General features: G+C 35.8%; 2 protein-coding genes, 1 long non-coding RNA gene and 2 other non-coding genes across 25 annotated transcripts; 3 read left to right on the top strand and 2 right to left on the bottom strand.

Moving 5' to 3' along the window:
* LOC126668200 (protein FAR-RED ELONGATED HYPOCOTYL 3-like) lies at positions 1 to 1,676 on the bottom strand. Its single transcript, XM_056104628.1, has 5 exons — positions 1,474 to 1,676; positions 890 to 1,390; positions 582 to 805; positions 130 to 501; positions 1 to 41 (listed from the first exon to the last, which is right to left on the bottom strand). The coding sequence occupies exons 1-5, from the start codon at positions 1,674 to 1,676 to the stop codon at positions 1 to 3; spliced, it is 1,341 nt and encodes a 446-aa protein (XP_055960603.1).
* Positions 1,677 to 1,942: 266 nt separating this feature from the next.
* Positions 1,943 to 2,049, top strand: LOC126670825 (small nucleolar RNA R71). The gene has a single exon (XR_007638820.1). It is a non-coding gene; the product is annotated as a small nucleolar RNA R71 (small nucleolar RNA).
* Positions 2,050 to 3,974: 1,925 nt separating this feature from the next.
* Positions 3,975 to 7,866, bottom strand: LOC126667064 (uncharacterized). Its single transcript, XM_050360027.2, has 2 exons — positions 6,243 to 7,866; positions 3,975 to 4,418 (listed from the first exon to the last, which is right to left on the bottom strand). The coding sequence occupies exon 1, from the start codon at positions 7,831 to 7,833 to the stop codon at positions 6,307 to 6,309; it is 1,527 nt and encodes a 508-aa protein (XP_050215984.2). The 5' UTR covers positions 7,834 to 7,866; the 3' UTR covers positions 3,975 to 4,418; positions 6,243 to 6,306.
* Positions 7,867 to 8,530: 664 nt separating this feature from the next.
* LOC126670824 (small nucleolar RNA R71) lies at positions 8,531 to 8,637 on the top strand. The gene has a single exon (XR_007638819.1). It is a non-coding gene; the product is annotated as a small nucleolar RNA R71 (small nucleolar RNA).
* A 6,281-nt stretch (positions 8,638 to 14,918) lies between these two features.
* LOC130015178 (uncharacterized) lies at positions 14,919 to 21,608 on the top strand. Of its 21 annotated transcripts, none has more exons than XR_008790227.1 (10): positions 14,919 to 15,397; positions 15,580 to 15,654; positions 16,222 to 16,315; positions 16,598 to 16,669; positions 16,790 to 16,846; positions 17,156 to 17,269; positions 19,352 to 19,399; positions 19,526 to 20,159; positions 20,240 to 20,335; positions 20,879 to 21,106. It is a non-coding gene; the product is annotated as an uncharacterized LOC130015178 (long non-coding RNA). The 21 variants fall into 21 exon arrangements; XR_008790226.1 differs by having other exon boundaries at positions 19,352 to 19,424; XR_008790221.1 differs by having other exon boundaries at positions 19,349 to 20,041; positions 20,118 to 20,159; positions 20,255 to 20,335.
* The last annotated feature ends 279 nt before the right edge of the window (positions 21,609 to 21,887 follow it).

Raw genomic sequence — 21,887 nt, 5'->3', positions numbered from 1 at the left:
TTAAAGGAATCCTGGAATAACCTCCGCATTTTGCAAACCAGCTGCGGGAAATAAAAAAAATATTATTATAAATAACAAGGATACTACTAGAGTAGACGTACATAACGAATATTAGTGGATGATAATTACCTGACGCGGATGTACGATTTTTCTGAGCTTTGGAAGATTTAGGACGACCAGGTACACGGTCCTTGTACTCATGACGACTCGGATCCCGCTTCGTTGATTTGCTCCCCTTTGGTCGACCTCTGACATTTATTTTCACTTCTGGTTCCATGTAGCCTAAGTCTTCGGGGTGAAGTCGCTCTCGAACAATACGAGAAATATCACGCAACACTGAAGGATCCTTAGTCATGACCTCGTCGGCGACCTCGTGAAAATACTGATGTTCCTCAGTCTGAAAACCAGCAAAATCGGGTTGCGCAGATGTGTCCAGCCCATCGCCGAGAATAACAAGTTTCGTCCAAAACGGGTGTATACTGTCAAGGCTGATCGGGTTACCTGCAAATAACACATATTAGCTTTCAATAACAATATTAATATTTTTAATATTAGTATTCAATGAAAGTGGTGCGTGATACCTGAATCGACCACCGCTCGCAGCTCACATGCATAGGGGATCTGATGTGTTGATCTAACCACACAACCACAGCGATCGTAGACATCGGTACTCAATTCTCGCATACGCCTTAGTTCTTTCGATATTAAATCCAGACAGTAATGCGACACTCTGCATGAGAGCTTGTCAAATGGAAAACCGCGTCGATGTACGCCAATAGTCCGTCTGGAGTCCTCAAGTGTTTTGCTGCAGTAATTTTAAAAAATTTATGTTAATAATAATGACAACATAATTTGTATAAGTACTAATATTACTCGACAAGAATGTTACCGGATATCTGTCAGCTGCAACTGTATAACTTTGTCGACCTTCGTCCAGACTGTGTCCAGAGCACCGGTGCTAGAGTTGAGCCACTGCTTAAGCTGAGCATGTGCGCTCTCGACTCTACATGTGGTGGTGTTTCCAAAATGTAGGACTAAGTCCGTCCAGCAAGATACGAACTTCTCTCTGTGTCCCAGCCAAGTCCCCTCAATGTACTGTATCAACCCTGGAAAACCTTTAAACCGATCTCTGAAGTGCTCCACAGCTATGTTATATTGATCAAAAGTTGGCGCTCTGATAATTTTCTTCCATGTACTATTCTTGAAAATTTCAGCAAACTCTTGGTTTTTCCCACTAATTCTGTACACTCTATCTTCTACGTCCTTATTTATGTGCCACGTACATAGTAGATGAGAAGAACGTGGGAAAACCTCTGACACTGGTCTCATAAGCCCCAATTCTCGATCAGTAAGAATAGCGCTCGGATGAACATGTTCCCCAATCAAGCACCTGCATTATTGCCCGATGATTTAATAAGTAATTTGAATTTGAATATCATTAAAATATCAAATAACATAATTATAATTAAATACCTCAGTCTCTCCAATACCCATCTGTAGCTCCCTTCAGTCTCATCCTTCATAATTGCATATGCAATTATGAAGTTCTTGTTGCAAGGAGTCATTCCAATAATCTCAAAAAAAGGCAGCTTGTACTTGTTCGTCTTGTACGTGGAGTCCATGCCGATGATCCAGTAGTACGTACGAAGTAGTCTCATTGAATCAGGATGAGCCATGAAAATATGGGTCAACACACCTGTATCCTCCTCAGCAAGAGTCCATTTCCCTCACTTGATCAAGAGTCATTACCGACTTTTGAGTAGATGGAGCTCTTCTATCAATAGGGCCCCAAGTGCTACTAACTATCGCCAACTTTTCCACCAATTCTAGCGCCTCTTCATACGTCTTTTGCATTAGTGATCCGCCAGAAGCCGCATCAATTGTTGCTCTAGTAGTAATAGTCGTCCCATCATAGAAGATTTGGATCACATGCTCTTTATTGAGCCGATGATGGGGGACACTCCTTTGTAAATCTTTGAAACGCTCCCATGCCTCATAAAGTGACTCCCCTTCAAATTGAATAAACTCAAGAATATCCTTGGTCAACTTTGTAGTCTTGCCATGAGGGAAATATTTGTTGAGAAACGCTTGAGCCAACTCCCTCCAATTGTGGATGGATTCGTTGGGTAGAGAGTAAATCCATAAGCTAGCCTTATCCCTTAAAGAGAAGGGGAACATTCTCAACTTGATTTGATCCGCGGTTATCCCATGAAGCTTGAACGTATTGAGTACACCCAAGAATTTGGCGATGTGCGCATTGGGATCCTCTTGACTCAACCCGTAAAACGCACAACGGTTCTCTAAAAGTTGTATCGTACTTGGCTTGATCTCAAAGGTTGCCGCTTGAACCGGCATTGCAAAGCATCCAAACGTGACATTATCCACATTCGGCAAAAAGAACTCGCCCAAAGTTTGTCTTGGTTGATTGTGCACTTGTGGATGCAAGTGGGGTCAATCATCCCTTGGGCGTTCTTGATGCCTTTGGCGATTCACATTCTCAAGTGTGGGAGGAGGCGGATAATGTTGTTCCGCTCCTTCCACTTGAGGATTGAACCGCTCACCTTCCTCATAATCTTCATTCTCATTTTCCATGATATCGGGTCTACGATTTTCCCGCCTCACACTTCTTTCAAAGCCCCCGAGATTGTCTTGAAACGGTTCTAGTGGAAGATTAGCCCTTCGTGTATTGTGCATACACTATAGTTGATATCCTACACAAACAACAACAAGCAAACCACGCGTAACCCGAAAAAAAGCAAAAACAAACAATTGTAACAAAACAGAAAATAAAACTAACTCGACCGAAATACAACTAATTTCAATCAATCAATAAACACTCGTCACTCCCCGGCAACGGCGCCAAAAACTTGTTGAGAATAAACCCAACTTGTAATAGAGTGGACCAAAGTCCGAGTTATCGTACCCACAAGGAGTGAATTCAAGAGTGATGATTGATGAGAGTGATTTTAGTTGCTATTCAATTCGTTTAGCAAACATGAATATGGTTTTCAAAGTATCAAAAGTCTAAAGGTAAACAACTACTAAACTTGCAATTAAACTAAATTAAACAAGATTGAACAATAAGGATTCAACTAAGGGTAAAAACGCTTGGAGGTTGCTAGTCATGCCAAAGTCATATCTAGGTAGTTTGGGTCAAGGTGATGGGAACTTAGGTCGGGTCAAGCTATTCTACGGAACCAATTCCGCTCTCTCGAGCCGGAAGTGAAAGAGTCAAAACTTGATTAACAATTCCGAAATCTAATCCACTCTCGTGCTCATAGATTTCGATAAAGTTAATCGAGCCAACTAATCAAGCAAACTCCACAACCAAGATAGCCCTAGATCATGCTAATGCATCTAGGTCTAAAGCATGTACTCCCCTAGGTATAGTCTAATTAGTTAACTCTCGTCCTCCTAATTAAACCACATAGCAAAGAATAAGAGGCCAACCTGTTCTAAGCATTAAGCTCAAGAAGCACAACAACCAACATCACCCATAAAACCTAACCCTAATCACCTATTTAATCAAACATGGCAATCATAACAACCCCCAAACAAGGGGTTTAGCTACTAATCATCATCATGGCAAAACTAATTAAGCAATAATGAAGATTAGGCATAGAGTAAAGATTAAGTACCTTGGAGTAATAAATGAACCTTAAACACATGAACAAGATAATAAAGCTTCAATTAAAAGACTAATACTTGTATTTAATAAGTTTCCCAATATAGCAAAATCTGGAAATTAGTTTGAAGAACACCAAGAACTATGAAGATCCTTTACTACTTTTAGTAAGAACAATAAGAACAATGATTTAAAGCTAGAGAGAAAGTGTTGCTACAATAATGAGATGTCTAACAATTCTCTACAAAATCATGACATAACCTAAAATAGAGATAAAAGGGTTTTTATATGTTTACAAAAGAGGAAAGAAAAACATTCACTCAAGGAGTGTTTGGCCCAAATAAGCAAAGAGAATCAAGCCTTTTTGTGTTTGAAATCAGAAATTCCCCTTTTTCCAAGCCTAAGCTCGAACCAAGACACTTAGAATGGAGGAGTGTCTCGGTTCGAGACACTATAATCTGCCTCCAGGCACATTTGTCTCGAATCGAGACACATATCACACTTTGGTGTCTTGGTTCGAGACACCCTTTGCTCTGCAGAACCGCGATCTTCGTAACTTCATAACTTGGTGTAGAAATGTCCGATTGAGTCGATTCTTGAACCGTTGGAAAGCTTAGGACGTCTACTTTAACTTTCATGAAGAACACAAATTCATTTGAGGCTTCTAGCTGGTTCCAATTTTCCAATTAGTGCAGCGGGGTCGGATTTTCAGACTTGCAAATGAGCTTTCGCCTCTTTTCCGTCGACTTTTCCATCTTTTGTACCAAAATGCTTCCGCAATGCTCCCAAGTACCTGAAATACTAAAACATATAATAAGGCACTCGGAATACCATAAAACCATGATAAATCGTAATAAAAGCATGCGGAAACGGCACTCTAAATAGGAGTAAAATACTGCTATCAAACCTCCTCACACTAAACCTTGCTAGTCCTCAAGCAAGAAATGAATCTTACTCGGAGACGCATGCTAGCTAATAACTTCAAACCCGCATATATTTCATACACAATGTTCCAACTAATGAATTACCAAACGAATGATTCCCGACCTAACAACTAAAAGTGATGAAAACAAGTGAGAAATGCATTGTCAATGACATAAATTGATAGCATCAAGGTTACAATCACGGAAACATGCTTATTGACCCATTCTATATTACAAACTTGCTATCTTATGCGGGACGTGTATACAAATCGGATTCAAGCTACGTTGGGCACAACACGGCATAAATGTTCTACTACAAGCAATGGCGTATTCCTCACTAAATTTCACTCGCTCAAGGTAACAAAGGGTATAAAAAGAACACATGTAATAGTCACCATAGGCTTGCTCAAAGTCCGGACTCCACTACTTAGTTCGGTTTTCGGCAACTATCAAATGGACTTTCAAGGGTTATAATGGGGCTAAGGTTAGGGGTAGGTAAAAAAATAGATTTTTGCTAAAAACTTGACTTGAATAACAATTGCACTCTTTTACTTGGTCTAGCTTGGAAATTTTCATACAAGTGAACTTTTTAACAAATGAGAACTTTTCATGCCTTTGTTTATTCTTTCTTTCTTTTCTTTTCTTCAATTTTTCTTTTGTTTTCTTTTTCATGTTTTTTTTTCTTTCTTTCTCTAAGGCATTAACTTATATTTTTAGCACTTAGTTCACTTTTTTCAATAGTTCATCAAGCTAGAGTTTCCTTATGTTTTTATATGAGTTATTTCAAGTCAAGTTAGGGTGTTTTAGAGGTAAAATTTTGAAAAAGGTTGATTTGTGTGAAAATTGTGGTTTAAACAAAAAATTTGGTTAAGGCTCAAATTGTGTTATCTAGGGGAAAAGGGGTAGGCTTTTTGAGTGGGTTGGAGAAGTGTGTAATCCTAATTGCCATTATCACCTAATTGCCAAAAACTCAACAATACAATCTTGCCCGGACATAGGAGCAAATTCTAGGACTAAACATGCAAAACACAACAACAAAATAGGCTCGAAAAAACTCAAGACTTGGGTGTGTTTTAACCAATGCTAGAACTACAACAATCATGCCACATATGCCCAATTTCCTAAAATTCAACAATTTTACTACATACACATCATGTATCCGCATCAAGCTCGTTGGTCATGCATTTAGGGTCAATTGTTGCTAACAAGTGATTTTACCCTAATCTTATCAACTTATGTCATATAATTGGCATTTCACTAAGCAATCATCAACAACAATTGTTAGAACAAGAAAAACCATTCAATGATTCATTAACTAGAACATGACAATTGATATAATGCAAGTACTTGATCAACTTAGCTAACATGATACAAAATTAAGCTAAGGGTCTTGCTCAAAGATTCGACCAAAATTCTTCTAAACAAAACATCAAAAACACACAAACAACTAAAATTAACAACGAAAAAGAAAAAACATCAAAAACAAACAATCCTACGCAACTATATTCAATTTTCCAACCCTCCTCACACATTTCGATGCAATGTCCTCAATGCTAAGAAATTAGACAAATAAAAATTGAATTGGAGTTGAGTTTAGAAAATCAAATCTTGTGTGTTCAATCGAACACACAAAAACATAAATGAAACACTAAAAATAAGTAACAAAATATAAATGACAAGAAAAGAAATCGAACCTCTTGGGAATGCCTCCCAAGTGCGCTTGTTTTAAGTCGAAAGCTCGACTATCGATCCTCAAAATCATGGAGGATCAAAAAGAGCGACTTGCTCGCGACTTTCATCGATCAACACTCTAGGATATGGTTTGCACCATTCTCCAAGCACCTTAAAAACATCTCCATTGGCCCCCTCCAACTCAATCAAATCATTATCCAATTTGCGCCGTGTTTTAAACGGCCCGCTCCACTTAGAAATCAACTTCCCCGCTTGTGAATGTGCTTGAGAGGTTCGAACTTGGACGTACTCACCAAGAGTAGCAACTTCCGTGCATATTTGTCTCTTGCTTGCGGTTGCTATCCCGTTGAGCTTCAACTTCCATGATGCCCAACGTCTTGGTTTTCCATTGCGTGGCTTGACATGAGGTGTTGTCTTGATTTTTGCACACACAACCTCGGGTTCTTTCATAGGAACCTCCTTCATAGGCACATGCAATGTGGGCTCAATAGTATCAATCTTCATGCATTTCTCCTCCTCACACTTGCTTTTGCCATGCTTGATGTCAAACACCATGCTCTCATCATTCATTCTTAATGTTATCTTCCCCCCATTAACATCAACCAATGCTCTCCCCGTATTCAAAAAAGGACGCCCGAGAATCATGGGGCAATCTTTGTCGACCGCATAATCAAGCACAACAAAGTCCACCGGAAAGATGAACTTGCCCACTTTTACTAGCACGTCTTCCGCAACCCCGTGCGGTCTCTTGAGAGAATGGTCGGCCAATTGGAGCATCATGGAAGTTTGTTTTATCGGTTGGTTTCCACATATTTCCCTGAAAAGACACAACGGCATTAGATTTATACTTGCACCTAAATCGCAAAGACAATTAAGAGAAGTAGAAGTGCCAATTAAGCAAGGAATCGTGAAACTCCCTGTATCTTGTAGCTTGGTTGGTAGATTGCTTTGGATAATAGAACTACAACTTTCTGTTAGAGGAATTGTTCCGCCTTGTTCCCAACTTCGCTTGTTCATAATTATGTCTTTCAAGAACTTAGCGTATTGGGGCATCTCTCGCAAGGCATCCCCTAGGCTCATGCTTATTTGAAGTTTCTTGAATATTTCAAGAAACTTATGAAATTTTTCATTATCCGGAGCCTTTCTCAACCGGCTTGGGAATGGTACTTTAGGCACAAAAGGTGGTGGTGGTGGTGGCCTCACATATGGTTCTTCAACATCAATATCAATAGCCACCTCCTCACACGACTTTGGTAGCTCTTGACTAGAGCTTGCAACATCTATTACCACTTGAGGCTCAACCTCCACAATCATTGGCCTCTTGCCAGTAGCTTTTTCAAGATCCTTATCATGATCAACATCAAGGACTCTACCGCTTCGAAGTTCCACAACTTTGATGGCTTTCACATGCTCTCTAGGATTGTTTTCCGTAGTAGAGGGCAATCCCCCTTGAGGTCTACCTTGAAGCGAAAGTGCCATTTGCGAGATTTGGGTCTCTAAGTGATGGATGGTGGAAGCTTGGTTCTTCTCCCTTTGCCTATTTTCATTGTGAAGTTGCCTATTTTCAACCTCCATCTTTTCAAATTTCTCCATCAATTAGGCAAGCATGTTTCCCTCATCCGTGTTCCTTGGTTGTTGGAAACCGGGAGGGTGTTGTGGTCTACCACCATAATTGTTCCCTTGGTGTTGGTTGTTGTGGTATTGACCTTGTGGTTGTTGTTGATATTGAGGTCTATTTCCTCCTTGAAAACTAGGACCCGCTTGGTTGGAGGCTTGAGCATTGCCTTGACCTTCTTGGTTTCTCCATCCAAAGTTAGGATGATTCCTCCATCCGGGGTTGTAGGTATTAGAGTACGGGTCATTAGCTTGCCCTTGGCCTCCAACATAGTTCACTTGCTCACTCCAAGCTTTCCCCGTGGCATAACACTCCCCATTACTATGGTTGTAGTCCCCACAATGCTCACATCCCACTTGAACATAGGCGACCGGTGCGTTTCTTGGAGCAACTTGTTTCTTGAGGGCATCCACTTGTGCTTGTAATGAAGCATTAGTTGCTTTTATGGCCTCCATTTCCCTCACTTGATCAAGAGTCATTACCGACTTTTGAGTAGATGGAGCTCTTCTATCAATAGGGCCCCAAGTGCTACTAACTATCGCCAACTTTTCCACCAATTCTAGCGCCTCTTCATACGTCTTTTGCATTAGTGATCCGCCAGAAGCCGCATCAATTGTTGCTCTAGTAGTAATAGTCGTCCCATCATAGAAGATTTGGATCACATGCTCTTTATTGAGCCGATGATGGGGGACACTCCTTTGTAAATCTTTGAAACGCTCCCATGCCTCATAAAGTGACTCCCCTTCAAATTGAATAAACTCAAGAATATCCTTGGTCAACTTTGTAGTCTTGCCATGAGGGAAATATTTGTTGAGAAACGCTTGCGCCAACTCCCTCCAATTGTGGATGGATTCGTTGGGTAGAGAGTGAATCCATAAGCTAGCCTTATCCCTTAAAGAGAAGGGGAACATTCTCAACTTGATTTGATCCGCGGTTATCCCATGAAGCTTGAACGTATTGAGTACACCCAAGAATTTGGCGATGTGCGCATTGGGATCCTCTTGACTCAACCCGTAAAACGCACAACGGTTCTCTAAAAGTTGTATCGTACTTGGCTTGATCTCAAAGGTTGCCGCTTGAACCGGCATTGCAAAGCATCCAAACGTGACATTATCCACATTCGGCAAAAAGAACTCGCCCAAAGTTTGTCTTGGTTGATTGTGCACTTGTGGATGCAAGTGGGGTCGATCATCCCTTGGGCGTTCTTGATGCCTTTGGCGATTCACATTCTCAAGTGTGGGAGGAGGCGGATAATGTTGTTCCGCTCCTTCCACTTGAGGATTGAACCGCTCACCTTCCTCATAATCTTCATTCTCATTTTCCATGATATCGGGTCTACGATTTTCCCGCCTCACACTTCTTTCAAAGCCCCCGAGATTGTCTTGAAACGGTTCTAGTGGAAGATTAGCCCTTCGTGTATTGTGCATACACTATAGTTGATATCCTACACAAACAACAACAAGCAAACCACGCGTAACCCGAAAAAAAGCAAAAACAAACAATTGTAACAAAACAGAAAATAAAACTAACTCGACCGAAATACAACTAATTTCAATCAATCAATAAACACTCGTCACTCCCCGGCAACGGCGCCAAAAACTTGTTGAGAATAAACCCAACTTGTAATAGAGTGGACCAAAGTCCGAGTTATCGTACCCACAAGGAGTGAATTCAAGAGTGATGATTGATGAGAGTGATTTTAGTTGCTATTCAATTCGTTTAGCAAACATGAATATGGTTTTCAAAGTATCAAAAGTCTAAAGGTAAACAACTACTAAACTTGCAATTAAACTAAATTAAACAAGATTGAACAATAAGGATTCAACTAAGGGTAAAAACGCTTGGAGGTTGCTAGTCATGCCAAAGTCATATCTAGGTAGTTTGGGTCAAGGTGATGGGAACTTAGGTCGGGTCAAGCTATTCTACGGAACCAATTCCGCTCTCTCGAGCCGGAAGTGAAAGAGTCAAAACTTGATTAACAATTCCGAAATCTAATCCACTCTCGTGCTCATAGATTTCGATAAAGTTAATCGAGCCAACTAATCAAGCAAACTCCACAACCAAGATAGCCCTAGATCATGCTAATGCATCTAGGTCTAAAGCATGTACTCCCCTAGGTATAGTCTAATTAGTTAACTCTCGTCCTCCTAATTAAACCACATAGCAAAGAATAAGAGGCCAACCTGTTCTAAGCATTAAGCTCAAGAAGCACAACAACCAACATCACCCATAAAACCTAACCCTAATCACCTATTTAATCAAACATGGCAATCATAACAACCCCCAAACAAGGGGTTTAGCTACTAATCATCATCATGGCAAAACTAATTAAGCAATAATGAAGATTAGGCATAGAGTAAAGATTAAGTACCTTGGAGTAATAAATGAACCTTAAACACATGAACAAGATAATAAAGCTTCAATTAAAAGACTAATACTTGTATTTAATAAGTTTCCCAATATAGCAAAATCTGGAAATTAGTTTGAAGAACACCAAGAACTATGAAGATCCTTTACTACTTTTAGTAAGAACAATAAGAACAATGATTTAAAGCTAGAGAGAAAGTGTTGCTACAATAATGAGATGTCTAACAATTCTCTACAAAATCATGACATAACCTAAAATAGAGATAAAAGGGTTTTTATATGTTTACAAAAGAGAAAAGAAAAACATTCACTCAAGGAGTGTTTGGCCCAAATAAGCAAAGAGAATCAAGCCTTTTTGTGTTTGAAATCAGAAATTCCCCTTTTTCCAAGCCTAAGCTCGAACCAAGACACTTAGAATGGAGGAGTGTCTCGGTTCGAGACACTATAATCTGCCTCCAGGCACATTTGTCTCGAATCGAGACACATATCACACTTTGGTGTCTTGGTTCGAGACACCCTTTGCTCTGCAGAACCGCGATCTTCGTAACTTCATAACTTGGTGTAGAAATGTCCGATTGAGTCGATTCTTGAACCGTTGGAAAGCTTAGGACGTCTACTTTAACTTTCATGAAGAACACAAATTCATTTGAGGCTTCTAGCTGGTTCCAATTTTCCAATTAGTGCAGCGGGGTCGGATTTTCAGACTTGCAAATGAGCTTTCGCCTCTTTTCCGTCGACTTTTCCATCTTTTGTACCAAAATGCTTCCGCAATGCTCCCAAGTACCTGAAATACTAAAACATATAATAAGGCACTCGGAATACCATAAAACCATGATAAATTGTAATAAAAGCATGCGGAAACGGCACTCTAAATAGGAGTAAAATACTGCTATCATCACCCCGAGTACATCGTAGAAGCTTCTTTTTCCCCTCGTTCTTATGTGACGAAATGACTAATTCAAATCCAATCTTTATAGCAGTATTCTTAGCCCAAGTAATTGCTTCAACATCACTATCAAACCCATGATCTAGCTTAAACCAATCGCTGTAATCAATTCCATCACCGCCATAATCTTCTAAATGAACCTGCAAAACATAAATACTTACGTTTAACAAATCGAAATAATATGTAATAAAAAGTCGTAATAATATGCAATAAAATATCACTGTAATTATTAAAAAAAATCATTTCAACGTTTTTTTTTTAGCAGTAGTTAATTTCCGGCCGCGACGTTTCGGTCGCGGCCGGAAAAGGGGACGCCGGCGTTACGCCCAAATCCACGTCCCCTCTTCTAGAGGGGACGTGGACTTGGGCGTCCTCTCCTCTAAAGGGGACGCCAATTTTGGGCGTCCCCTCTTCTAGAGTGGACGCCTTCACGTCCTCTCCTCTAGAGGGGACGCCAATTTTGGGCGTCCCCTCCTCTGGAGAGGACGTGAAATGCAATCGTCCCCCTTCAAAAAATTTAAATAAAAATTTAAAAAAACTATTGTTTATCTCGGAAAAGCCGGAAAAATTTGTTTCCGACTGTCGGTACTCGTTTCCCGACGAATTATACTCGTTATCCGTCATTTTACTCGACTTTTTACGTAGTTGTTCGAGTGTGTTTGAATGAGTTGAGAGAACTTTTTTTTTTGAAATTTTGCTAGAGGGGTACAAATGTCTTTCGCCTGTGCGGTGCTAAGTAAAAAGGGGCGGCGAATAGCAAAACCCTTGTTTTTTTGTTTGTCTATGCGCATAAAAGAGAAAGCTGATTCGGGCTGAAAAGAACAATAATTTTTTTTCAAAAATGAATAACATTTTTTTTTTGGTTTATTTATGTACACCTATGGACTTTGGCATATACTTTTAAAATGTTTGATTCGTCTTTTTGTATAATAAACCGGATTTGAAAGCAAATGGAAATAAAAGATATTTTTTGGAGGCTAAAATTGGTTTCTCTATTTATAGTCCTTCTTCTTCCTTATTCATTTAAGTGATCTTTTTTGAGAAGTCTTCTAATAGTGAGAATGTTTTTCATGTATTATTTCATCTTTTAATCATTATTTTTCTTTGAACTTCATTATTTGGTGTTTTTTAAACTCAAATATCTATTAGCTAATATGTATCTTTTGAGATGATTTTGTATACTAAAAAGACAATCTGTTGTTAAAAGGTTTTATAAATACATAAGAGATAAGTTAATTGGCTGTATAGTTTCTTAACTTGGAAAAATAAGGGGGCGAAAATTAAGCTGAAATAGATAAATTTTAGGCTTAATCACTCAAAACCCCCTCACCTTTAGCTCCTTTTGCAAATATACCCTAACTTATGAATTTCTCTAATTTTACCTTAATTTGGCCTTTTATGTTTCAATTGTACCCCAAAGCATTAAATTGACCTCTTTTTACTTATAAAAAAGTTTAAAATAATCTTTTATTTTATATTATTAATAATATTAGGGTTTAATTGAAATATAGGCTAAAAATGGAGAATTATTTTAAACTTTTTTTAAGTGAAAAGAGGTTAATTTAATGTTTTAGGGTACAATTGAAATATAAAAGGGCAAATTAAGGTAAAATTAGAGAAATTCCTACGTCAGAGTATGTTTGCAAAAGGAAATAAAAGTGGGAAAGTTTTGAGTAATTAGGCCTAAATTTTAGTGCTGTATTTTCAAAACTTTAGTTTCTAATCCAAAATAAAAACTTGTATTGAAATACTTGAGATGAAAATATCTTGAGGAGTAGACGTAAAAAATTTCTATGAAACCACTATAAATATTTTGTGCGATTTACTCTTCGGCACTTTACTTTATTAGTTTTTTAGCTTATATTCTGGATATATTAGCTATACTTTTATGGTATTTTCATAGACTAGTTTTTTTTTTAATTAGTATATTTTCGAAAGCTCAATTCATCCCCTTCTTGAGCAACCTGGCATGATCAATTTAAACAAATCAACATTTTTTTTACGGTTATGTCGATTCTTAAACCGGAAAACAAACAAACAGACAATCATTTTATGGTTCCGTTAATCCCTAAAGTTGTACAAATATCAATTTTCTTGACGTTTATGAATGCTTTAAATAGGATGCAATTTTTTTTTTAAAAAGAAACAATTCAATGTGAAATGTTATTTATGATTAAATAGTTTGTATTTGAAAACATTTTATACAAAAGTTTATATAATAGTAAAATTACATAAATTTTAAAAAACAATTAAAAATTATAACGATATTTTGTTTACTAATTTTTCTTCAAATCGACTAATTTACCATAACAGTAAGTTTAGCAGCATAATTATATTATTTATATCAATTAGGTCTTTCATTTTTTTAGTTTATTACTTCAATATATTTGTCAAGACTATTAAAATTTATGAACCAGATTCTCAGTTTATTTTTACCGGTAATTTTGTCAATTTGGTCATTGTGATAAAGATGCAACTACCTCTTCTTTTACTTATACTAGTTTCGCATTACGTGCTATGCACGTGGCTCGTAACGTAACTCGTCAATGAACATATTAATAAATTTATTATAATTATATCAGTTTTTTATTTATAATTAATATTAAATTAGATAAGAATTTTTGTAAAAGTAAATATAATATATTCGGTTATCAAATTTTTTTCCATACTGAAAATTTATTTTTCTTTTGGTTTTATAAAAATCATAATTAAATAATTAACTTAATTTTATTAATAATATTTTTAAAAATAATAAGATAGAAATTTAAATAATAATATATTTACCAAATACAATATTTTAATTTTGTAGTTCAATCAAACTAAAAGATAGATATCCCTACTAATTTGGAGACAATTTAGTTATTTTTTACATACTAAAAACTGAATTGGAGATAAATTAGCTACCTATTCTAATTAGGACTTTAATTACAATAGTGATTAATTAAATAACTATTAGTTAATGACTATAAAACCTTTATTTAGTAGTAAACTGAAAAGGATTATTCAGTAAATTTGTCTGTCCCCCCCCCATCCGTGCTTTTATGTATAGTACTAGTTTTTCGCCACGTGCTACGCACGTGAGCGACACTTACATGACCCGTTATTTAATTGAATATTAATTAAAGTATTTAAATGCTATTTTAATGAATATTAAATTTTTTGTTGAAGCATTATTTTTACTGTATTTTTATTATTGATTTGAATAGTTTTTGCCACATGCTACGCACGTGAGCGTTATTCATATGATCCGTTAAATATTTATTATAATTAAAATATTTAATAAAATAATTTAGTTGTTAGTAAATTTTTTTATTGTCATGCCCTTTGATTTAAATTGAAATAAACTATAATATATTTACGCTCATGTTGCTTATTAAACTTGTAAAATTTGTATATATCCAAATATTACAAATATTACAAGTTGCAGTTGATAAACAGGGTTGACAATGCAAAAGTAAAATTATAATATTATTTTTTACTGCATTATTTATTTAATTTTTTAAAATTAATTTATTACAATTTTTTATTTTTTTAAAAAAACTATCAGAAATTATATAATTGTAATTTATATTTAATTGTTTACTCTTACCGTATTAACAGAGTTGTTTATATTTTTTTTTATTTTTTTTTCAATTCTTATTTAATAATAATGAATTACTATTAGTTTTATACTAATATTTTTATGTGAATTACATTAATTGAAACAAGATAGGATCTTACCATTTGTAAGTGGCATTTTTTTATGTCTGAACTAATAAATTAATAATGGCTATCACTAACTATTCTTAAACATTGAAATTCCAATACTGTCGTTTCATTTCTCTACTTGACACTTGACAGTGTTGTGTGTTGGTCTGACTGTCGTTTCTTTCTCCTCTTATCAACTCAACTCAGTGATCCGACTCAGTCGATGGCACTGTAAATCCGTAATTAGAGAGATATCTGTCAACAAAGCTTCGTTATGGTGGGTCCAACTTTAAAATCTGCACGAAGAACAGAAATAGCTTCGTGCCGGTGAGACCAATTAAGGCAATGTTGTTCTATTGCAATAGACGCGCCGTCTTCTTTGACTGACGCCGGTGGAATCCGACTGGGCTACACAAGCTTGCAGGAAGCTCGTGAAGAGATGGAAGATAAAGTAATTATAAGGTCTGATGGTCTTGTTAACGATTCTCTTTTGTTGGGGTTTTTGATGGTCATGGTGGTATTGCTTCTGTCAATTTTTGCAGGTATGATTAATGTTTACCTTACTATTACATATATTATTTTGAGCTATCATAGAACAAATTTTTATCTTTGAATTATTCATTTCTCATATCAGTCAGTTTGTACCTTCGTCAATATGGTATTATAATCTTGATCAATTTTTTGGATATAAATTGTAACAAAGATTGGTATTTTTTGCACTCAGTGCGTTGCAATTATCAATTTGAGAGAATGATATATCGAGAAGCTTGATATTGGATTATCTCTTATTTCATATCTGGTTAGTTGTTTTTCAGTTTAATGGCTGTTTGGATTTTTGTTTTTTTACTGATTAGTCCGTGCTGTGTTATTTTTGTTTTTGTTGTTATTTTTATAGTTTTGTGCTTTGCTTAAATTTGAATATAGATACTCGGTTAGATCCCTCAATAAAGTTAAACTGAATATACGCATGTTTAAATTTTGTTTTTTCAACTATTACTGCAACAATACTTCTTTGTACACTACATTTTTTGTAAAAGTTTTGCCGCCTTCTTTTTTGTCTTCCGTTATGACGAGCACTTTTGTTGTGGAAGCTGATATTCCTCGTGATAGAGCGACATATAGTTGGCCGTGTGAGAATACATCTTGTGGTAAATATACTCCCACATTAGGTATTGTTTGTCCTTGAGCTTTATTTATTGTCATTGCAAAACACAATCGAATAGGATATTGTTTTCTCTTAAACTGGAAAGGGTAGCCCTCATTTTCTGCTGGTGTTAATGGTATTCTTGGCAGTAAAACTTGTTTCCCTGCATGTTGTCCAACCGTTATTTCTGCATGTATTACATTTTTTTCAAACCTTTTGCAGATCATTCTAGTCCCATTGCACAATCCATTTGATGCGTCTAGATTTCGCAGTAGCATGATTGGACAGTTCAGTTTGAGCTGTAATGTGTGTGGAGGTAAGCCATTTGGTTGTAAAGTATTTAGAAATTCTTCTTGATAGTCATTATTTGTATCATCGACCGCTTCGTCGTAGCTATTATATATTTGGGTTTCTCCGGGAAACATGGCTATCATCTTCTGATTTAGACTATCAACATATTCATTTTTTGTTGCAAGTATGGCTCGATTTGTCATGAAATTCGATGATGTTGAATTTTCACACAAATTAGGAAATACAGTATCTATTAGTGTTAATTCAGAATCATTGCTCTTATTGTGATTTATGACCATTTCTTCAGGTATCTCTATATTGTCTTCATCTGTTGTCGGCTCTTCTCCATTCCCAACTCTCAATAAAAATTCACTGAAAGGTTTGTCTGATCTCGCTCTCATATTGTCAGTCAATTTTAGTATTTCAATTTTATGCCATAAATATGATCTTACTAAACTTGCACTCACAGTTTCTTCTCTTGTTCCTTTTGGTACTACAGGTAACACCTGTCTGAAATCACCTCCAAACACCAATATTTTTCCTCCAAATTGGTCAGGTTTGTTCATGATATCTCTTAAGGTTCTATCAACTGTTTCTATAGCGAACTTTTTAGCCATAGGTGCCTCGTCCCAAATTATAACTTTTGCCTTTTGAATTAATTTTGCAAGCCCGCTTTGCTTTGATATATCACACATGGTTGTTTCAGTTGGGTTAAGGGGTATATTGAATCTTGAGTGTGCAGTTCTGCCCCCTGGCATGATTGCAGCAGCCACTCCGGAAGTTGCAGTTGCCAATGCTACATTGCCTTTAGATCTGACATTTGCGAGTATTGCTTTGTATAAGAATGTTTTTCCTGTTCCTCCAGGACCATCTACAAAGAATACACCTTTTCCGTTCGAGTTCAGCCTATCCATAATGACAGTGTATGCATATTTTTGCTCGGTGTTCAACTTTGCGGCTGCATCAATGTCTTCTTGAGGTATTTCTACAGTCAATTCTTCTTCGATCTCCCTTCTGTTCCTATTTATTTGTTTATGTTGTATTTTAGGGAGATCATAACTTTTTATGTCCTTTCCCATGCTGTGTAAGAATTCCTGAATGCTTGTCAACGTTAGTGTAATTTGGGTGTCCTTCGATTCAGGATAGACTCTTTTAAAGTCTTCAGATAAAAAGTCTACGTTATCTTCCCAGAGTTTTTTGACGTTTGTAGGTTCGCAATACACTAATAGAATAGCAAAAAGTCTCCTTAGCTCTCTTGGCATCTTAAATGCAACCGCTTCACTCATGCATTCCGATGGCATTTGGTCTGATTCGAGCAAGCCTCTCATGATTGCAGATTCTTTGAATGTTGAACAATGGACACCATCTACAGTGAGCAAGTCATTGAATGACTTTGGGCCTCTTACATGACTAAGAAGTAGTCATAAATAATATCTTTCACCTTCTATTGGATTTGCAGCGTTAACTCTACCAATCACTTGTCTTGTTTTCCTTGTCGTCCACCTGCGCTGATCTGAATTCCAAACATAGTGTTCAGGGAATTCTCGGTATAATAAACCCCTTGCTTGTTCATCTATTGAGCATGTATGGAAGAATTCTGTGAGCATCGTCATTTTGACGTGGTCCCAAAATAGTACCTTTTGTAAATTTTGTCTATGCCAAAATGTTACCGTCTGTTTGTTTGGAAGATGAAGTTGTAGGTTGATTACTGCTGGACTCATTTCATTCATTTCAAATTGAAAGATTCTCCACATAGCTTCTTGTGCTGAAACCCATCTTGCATCCTGGTACTGCTTTATTTCATCTATTTCATTCTGCCCATCGCATGTACCAAGTTGAACGGCTATTTTGTCATGGCCTTTGTATATGTATTTGTATAGATACTTCACCGCTTTTATATTAGAGCAGACCTGTTGAATATTTATAGATAAGAAGGTGCTATATATATAATAATTACGAAAACAGAAATATTCTATGATATATTAGTGCTATATAGATAATAATTACGAAAACAGAAATATTGTATGAAATTTTATATACATATTTAGACTTACCTCTACATTGATATGACAATCATATCTTGATAGGAGATATGGATTGTAAGGCACTACCCATCTATTGTCCAATGTCTTATTTGATTTTTTGACCTGCACAATTATTTGACATGTTATGCTTAATCATTTAAGAAATTAATATATATTAAATTACAAATTGTTAGATTAATAGTTATAATTGTATGAATTCTTTTACCTTGCGTGTATTATTTGGTCTTCTATATATTGGGTATCCATCTTTGCCCTGCATTGTTTTTGAATTAAATGGTCTTGGGTAGTGAAATCTGCATTTTCCATCGATCATGCAAGGGCAGTTAGGATTTTCATCTCCGCATGGGCCGTGCATCATGTGTCTTGCGACCATTTTATAGAGTTCTGGATATTTTGTCTCATCTGGGATCTCAGCAGTAACAAATTTCTCAAACTGATCAGTGGTGGTTATCTTATTCTCCGGTTTTAATATTACCAAAACGTGTGCATGAGGAAGTCCTCTCTTTTGAAATTCTATGACATGGACATGTGCTGCTACTCTGCCAAATATTTCTTTTTTATACAATTGTTCTTTCAAATCTTGCAATTTAGCGCGAAATACTCTTGCTGTCAGATCTGGTCTTTCTTGTGCCTTTTTTCCTGATGGTAAATTTTCTTTTATTTCTTCCCATTCTGGATTGCATGTCATTGTGATAAATAAGTCGGGTTTTCCAAATCTTTGTACCAGAGATAATGAGTCTAGATACCTGCGACGCATGTCTCTTGGACCACCTATGAATGATGCAGGAAGCACTTTTCCCTTTCCAATATGGTCTCCTCTATATTCTCCTTGGTTTACACTATCGACTATACCTTGATACATTTCTGATCTTATACCGTGTTGTTCTGATCTAAAGTAATCTAGTCTTGTTGTTTCCAACTTGATATACATATCGACTATAAATTGTTGCATTAGTCGTCCACTTAGTAGCAGCAATGATTTCTGATTTTCTCTAATTTGTGCATGGAAACAGTAGTACTCTCGGCATGATACATTTGATGGATTTGGTCGACTTACGCCTGAGGTAAACATTAAGATATGCATAAAATGTAAGTTAATTAATCATAAACTATAATATTTGCATTTTTTCATATACATAGATATGGATGTTGCGTACCTTTTTTTTCTTGCTGAATAATTGTTTTTGCAGACATGTTAGATGGGAAAGTGCTGCTGGTTTTGGTCCTTATTGCTGTTCTATTGTTCTTTTCAACTGGTTTAACAATCTTTCGAATATCTTGGTGCCATCCACGTTGTCCTCTTGGATGAAGTAATGGGTATTGTAATGGATCATAACATCCAAAGAAGTATTTTACTCTATATCTATGTCCTGAGTGAGCTTGTACGATAATCTCTCTATCCAATGGAAGATTTGGATTGTTTCCTTCTACCCAAATACCAGCTACGTCTTCTTCTGTAGGGGCATTATATTGTTGTTCTTCTCTTGTATTTCTCTTTTTAATCCATATATTGAGTTCGTCATATGAACCGTAGTCATTTAATTTTCTAAATACTTTGGAATATGGATTATCATCTAGAACTTTTATAAGGTGGTTTATGACATTCTCTGATAGCTCCACATGCTTGATTGTATTCTTCCTATTTTGTAGCTCGTTATTGCAGTCATAGAAATATAGCTGGAAATATCTTGGAATTCCATCATTTGGTATTAATTCTGGCAAATCATGATATATTTGTCCTAAAGCTTTAAAAGTTGATACTCCGTTTCTGTTTGATAACAGGTCTCTATCCAGTTTCACTCCTAAAGATGTGTATGCGAACAGGTTGTTATAGAGTCTGATGTTTTTTTGAAATTCCTTTGCTTCGGCAGAATCTGAAGTGAATATATATAGTAATTCTTCAGGTGCATCTATTGTAGGAAGTTTAACCTTTCCATTTTGGCAGCAAAAGAATGGTGGCTCATGCTCGAACCTTTTAGCTTCACAGTACTTGCAAGCTGGTACGTTTTTCAACTTGTGGGGTGGAGAAATTACATAATTAAATGATAGTTCATCTGCTGAGATTTAAAAAAAAATGAGAATTAGTATTGAAAAGCAATTAAGTTTTTAGATGAGATTTTTGTTTTAGGGATTTTTACCTATATCTATCAAATTTAATAATAATATAAAATTTGAATATAATTTTCATAAAATGTCAGATGATGCTTGCTTATATAGGTTAAATGTTAGCTGACCTTCTTGTTCACATGTCTCTAATTGTGCTCTACACAACCATTTTAAATTCTGTCTTTTAACTTGTAAGCCGCTGTCGATATTCGTGTCTTCCGTCACCATTTTTCTTTTACTTCTTCGTTCCGTCCGCTTTCTGTTTTGTTCTTTTTTTTGCTCTTCCGTCAGTCTGTTGTATTGTTTTTTTACCTGCTCGATATATTAACGACAAAATTATAACACTTTTTAATGAAATATAAAAATATTAATTTAATCTTACCATTAGTTACTTTTCCGTTCTTAGCAAACTTTTGTATTTTATTATTTATCAACAGGGAAAGATAAAGAGGAAACAAATTTGTGAAAGATGTTGATGATGAGAAGAAAAGACTATTGAGTTATTGAAAAAAGCTAAAAAAATTGACAAGAGTTATGAATTTTGTTTTTGAACTTAGATTAAATCTCTCTCTCTCTCTATATATATAGATGTTAATATATATCCTTATTTGATATGGTTTACTATTACAATACTAATTTATATAATTGTATATCTTGCATCTTAATATCCTATTAGAATAAGTATTCTTATGTTGATGTTGTTATCATAATAAAATTCTTAATGTTATTAGGTTTAGAAAAGAAACATATGATATTCCTAATCTTATTAGGTTTTATGAAAACAAACATGTGCTGTCTCTTTTGAATGGAATTAATGGTGTAGAAAGTGAAATTAATAAATTAAGACTAAAAATTAATTAATAATTTCAAGTTCGAGTTTTTGTTACGGTTAGAATGAATGATGAAATTGTATTTGCAAGGAAAGATGGAGAACTCGTTGCTTATGATAGATCCGCGACTGAAATCCAAGGTAATAGATTCTTCTATTATTTGGATAATCCATTAGAAAGTATTGTTTTGTTTAGAGATGAAAATGAAGTAAATAAGGCTTCTGAGTTCTGAGAAGCTCGCTTTATCTGCACAGATTGTTTAAACTGATGCAAGAAGTTGCAAAAATTGATTAAATCATAATTTGATCTCAGAGTAATATATAACAAATGTTTATTATCAGTGTTCTCAAGGAATGTCTTTCTTTTATTGCTAATTGTACTATTTTTTTCCTTGAGCCATTATTGAATTCGTTTTATCCTAAATATAAGAGCGAATTGGTGAATTGACATCATTGGAGTTTCTGCCATACTAAAAAATTATATTGATTCCTATTTTTTCTGCTTTTTCCGTTCATTTTTTTCCAATAGGATTATGCTATATCTTGAGTATGTGGTATGGGTTGCAGCAGCCACTTCAAATTGATTCAACTTTTTCATTTATTATTTATCAGTGCTT

Source organism: Mercurialis annua, linkage group LG2 (genome assembly GCF_937616625.2).
Source record: "Mercurialis annua linkage group LG2, ddMerAnnu1.2, whole genome shotgun sequence".
NCBI classification, from domain to species: Eukaryota; Viridiplantae; Streptophyta; class Magnoliopsida; order Malpighiales; family Euphorbiaceae; genus Mercurialis; species Mercurialis annua.
Note: the sequence above shows the minus strand (reverse complement) of the source record. Positions and strands in the feature narration are given on the sequence as shown.

Coding starts and splice junctions, on each gene's coding strand:
- LOC126667064 (XM_050360027.2), bottom strand. CDS start 7,833: ATGGAGAAATTTGAAAAGATGGAGGTTGAAAATAGGCAACTTCACAAT.
- LOC126668200 (XM_056104628.1), bottom strand. CDS start 1,676: ATGGCTCATCCTGATTCAATGAGACTACTTCGTACGTACTACTGGATC. Junction 806..889: donor TTGCAGCTGACAGATATCCG/GTAACATTCTTG, acceptor AAATTACTGCAG/CAAAACACTTGAGGACTCCA. Junction 502..581: donor GCGAGCGGTGGTCGATTCAG/GTATCACGCACC, acceptor TGTTATTTGCAG/GTAACCCGATCAGCCTTGAC.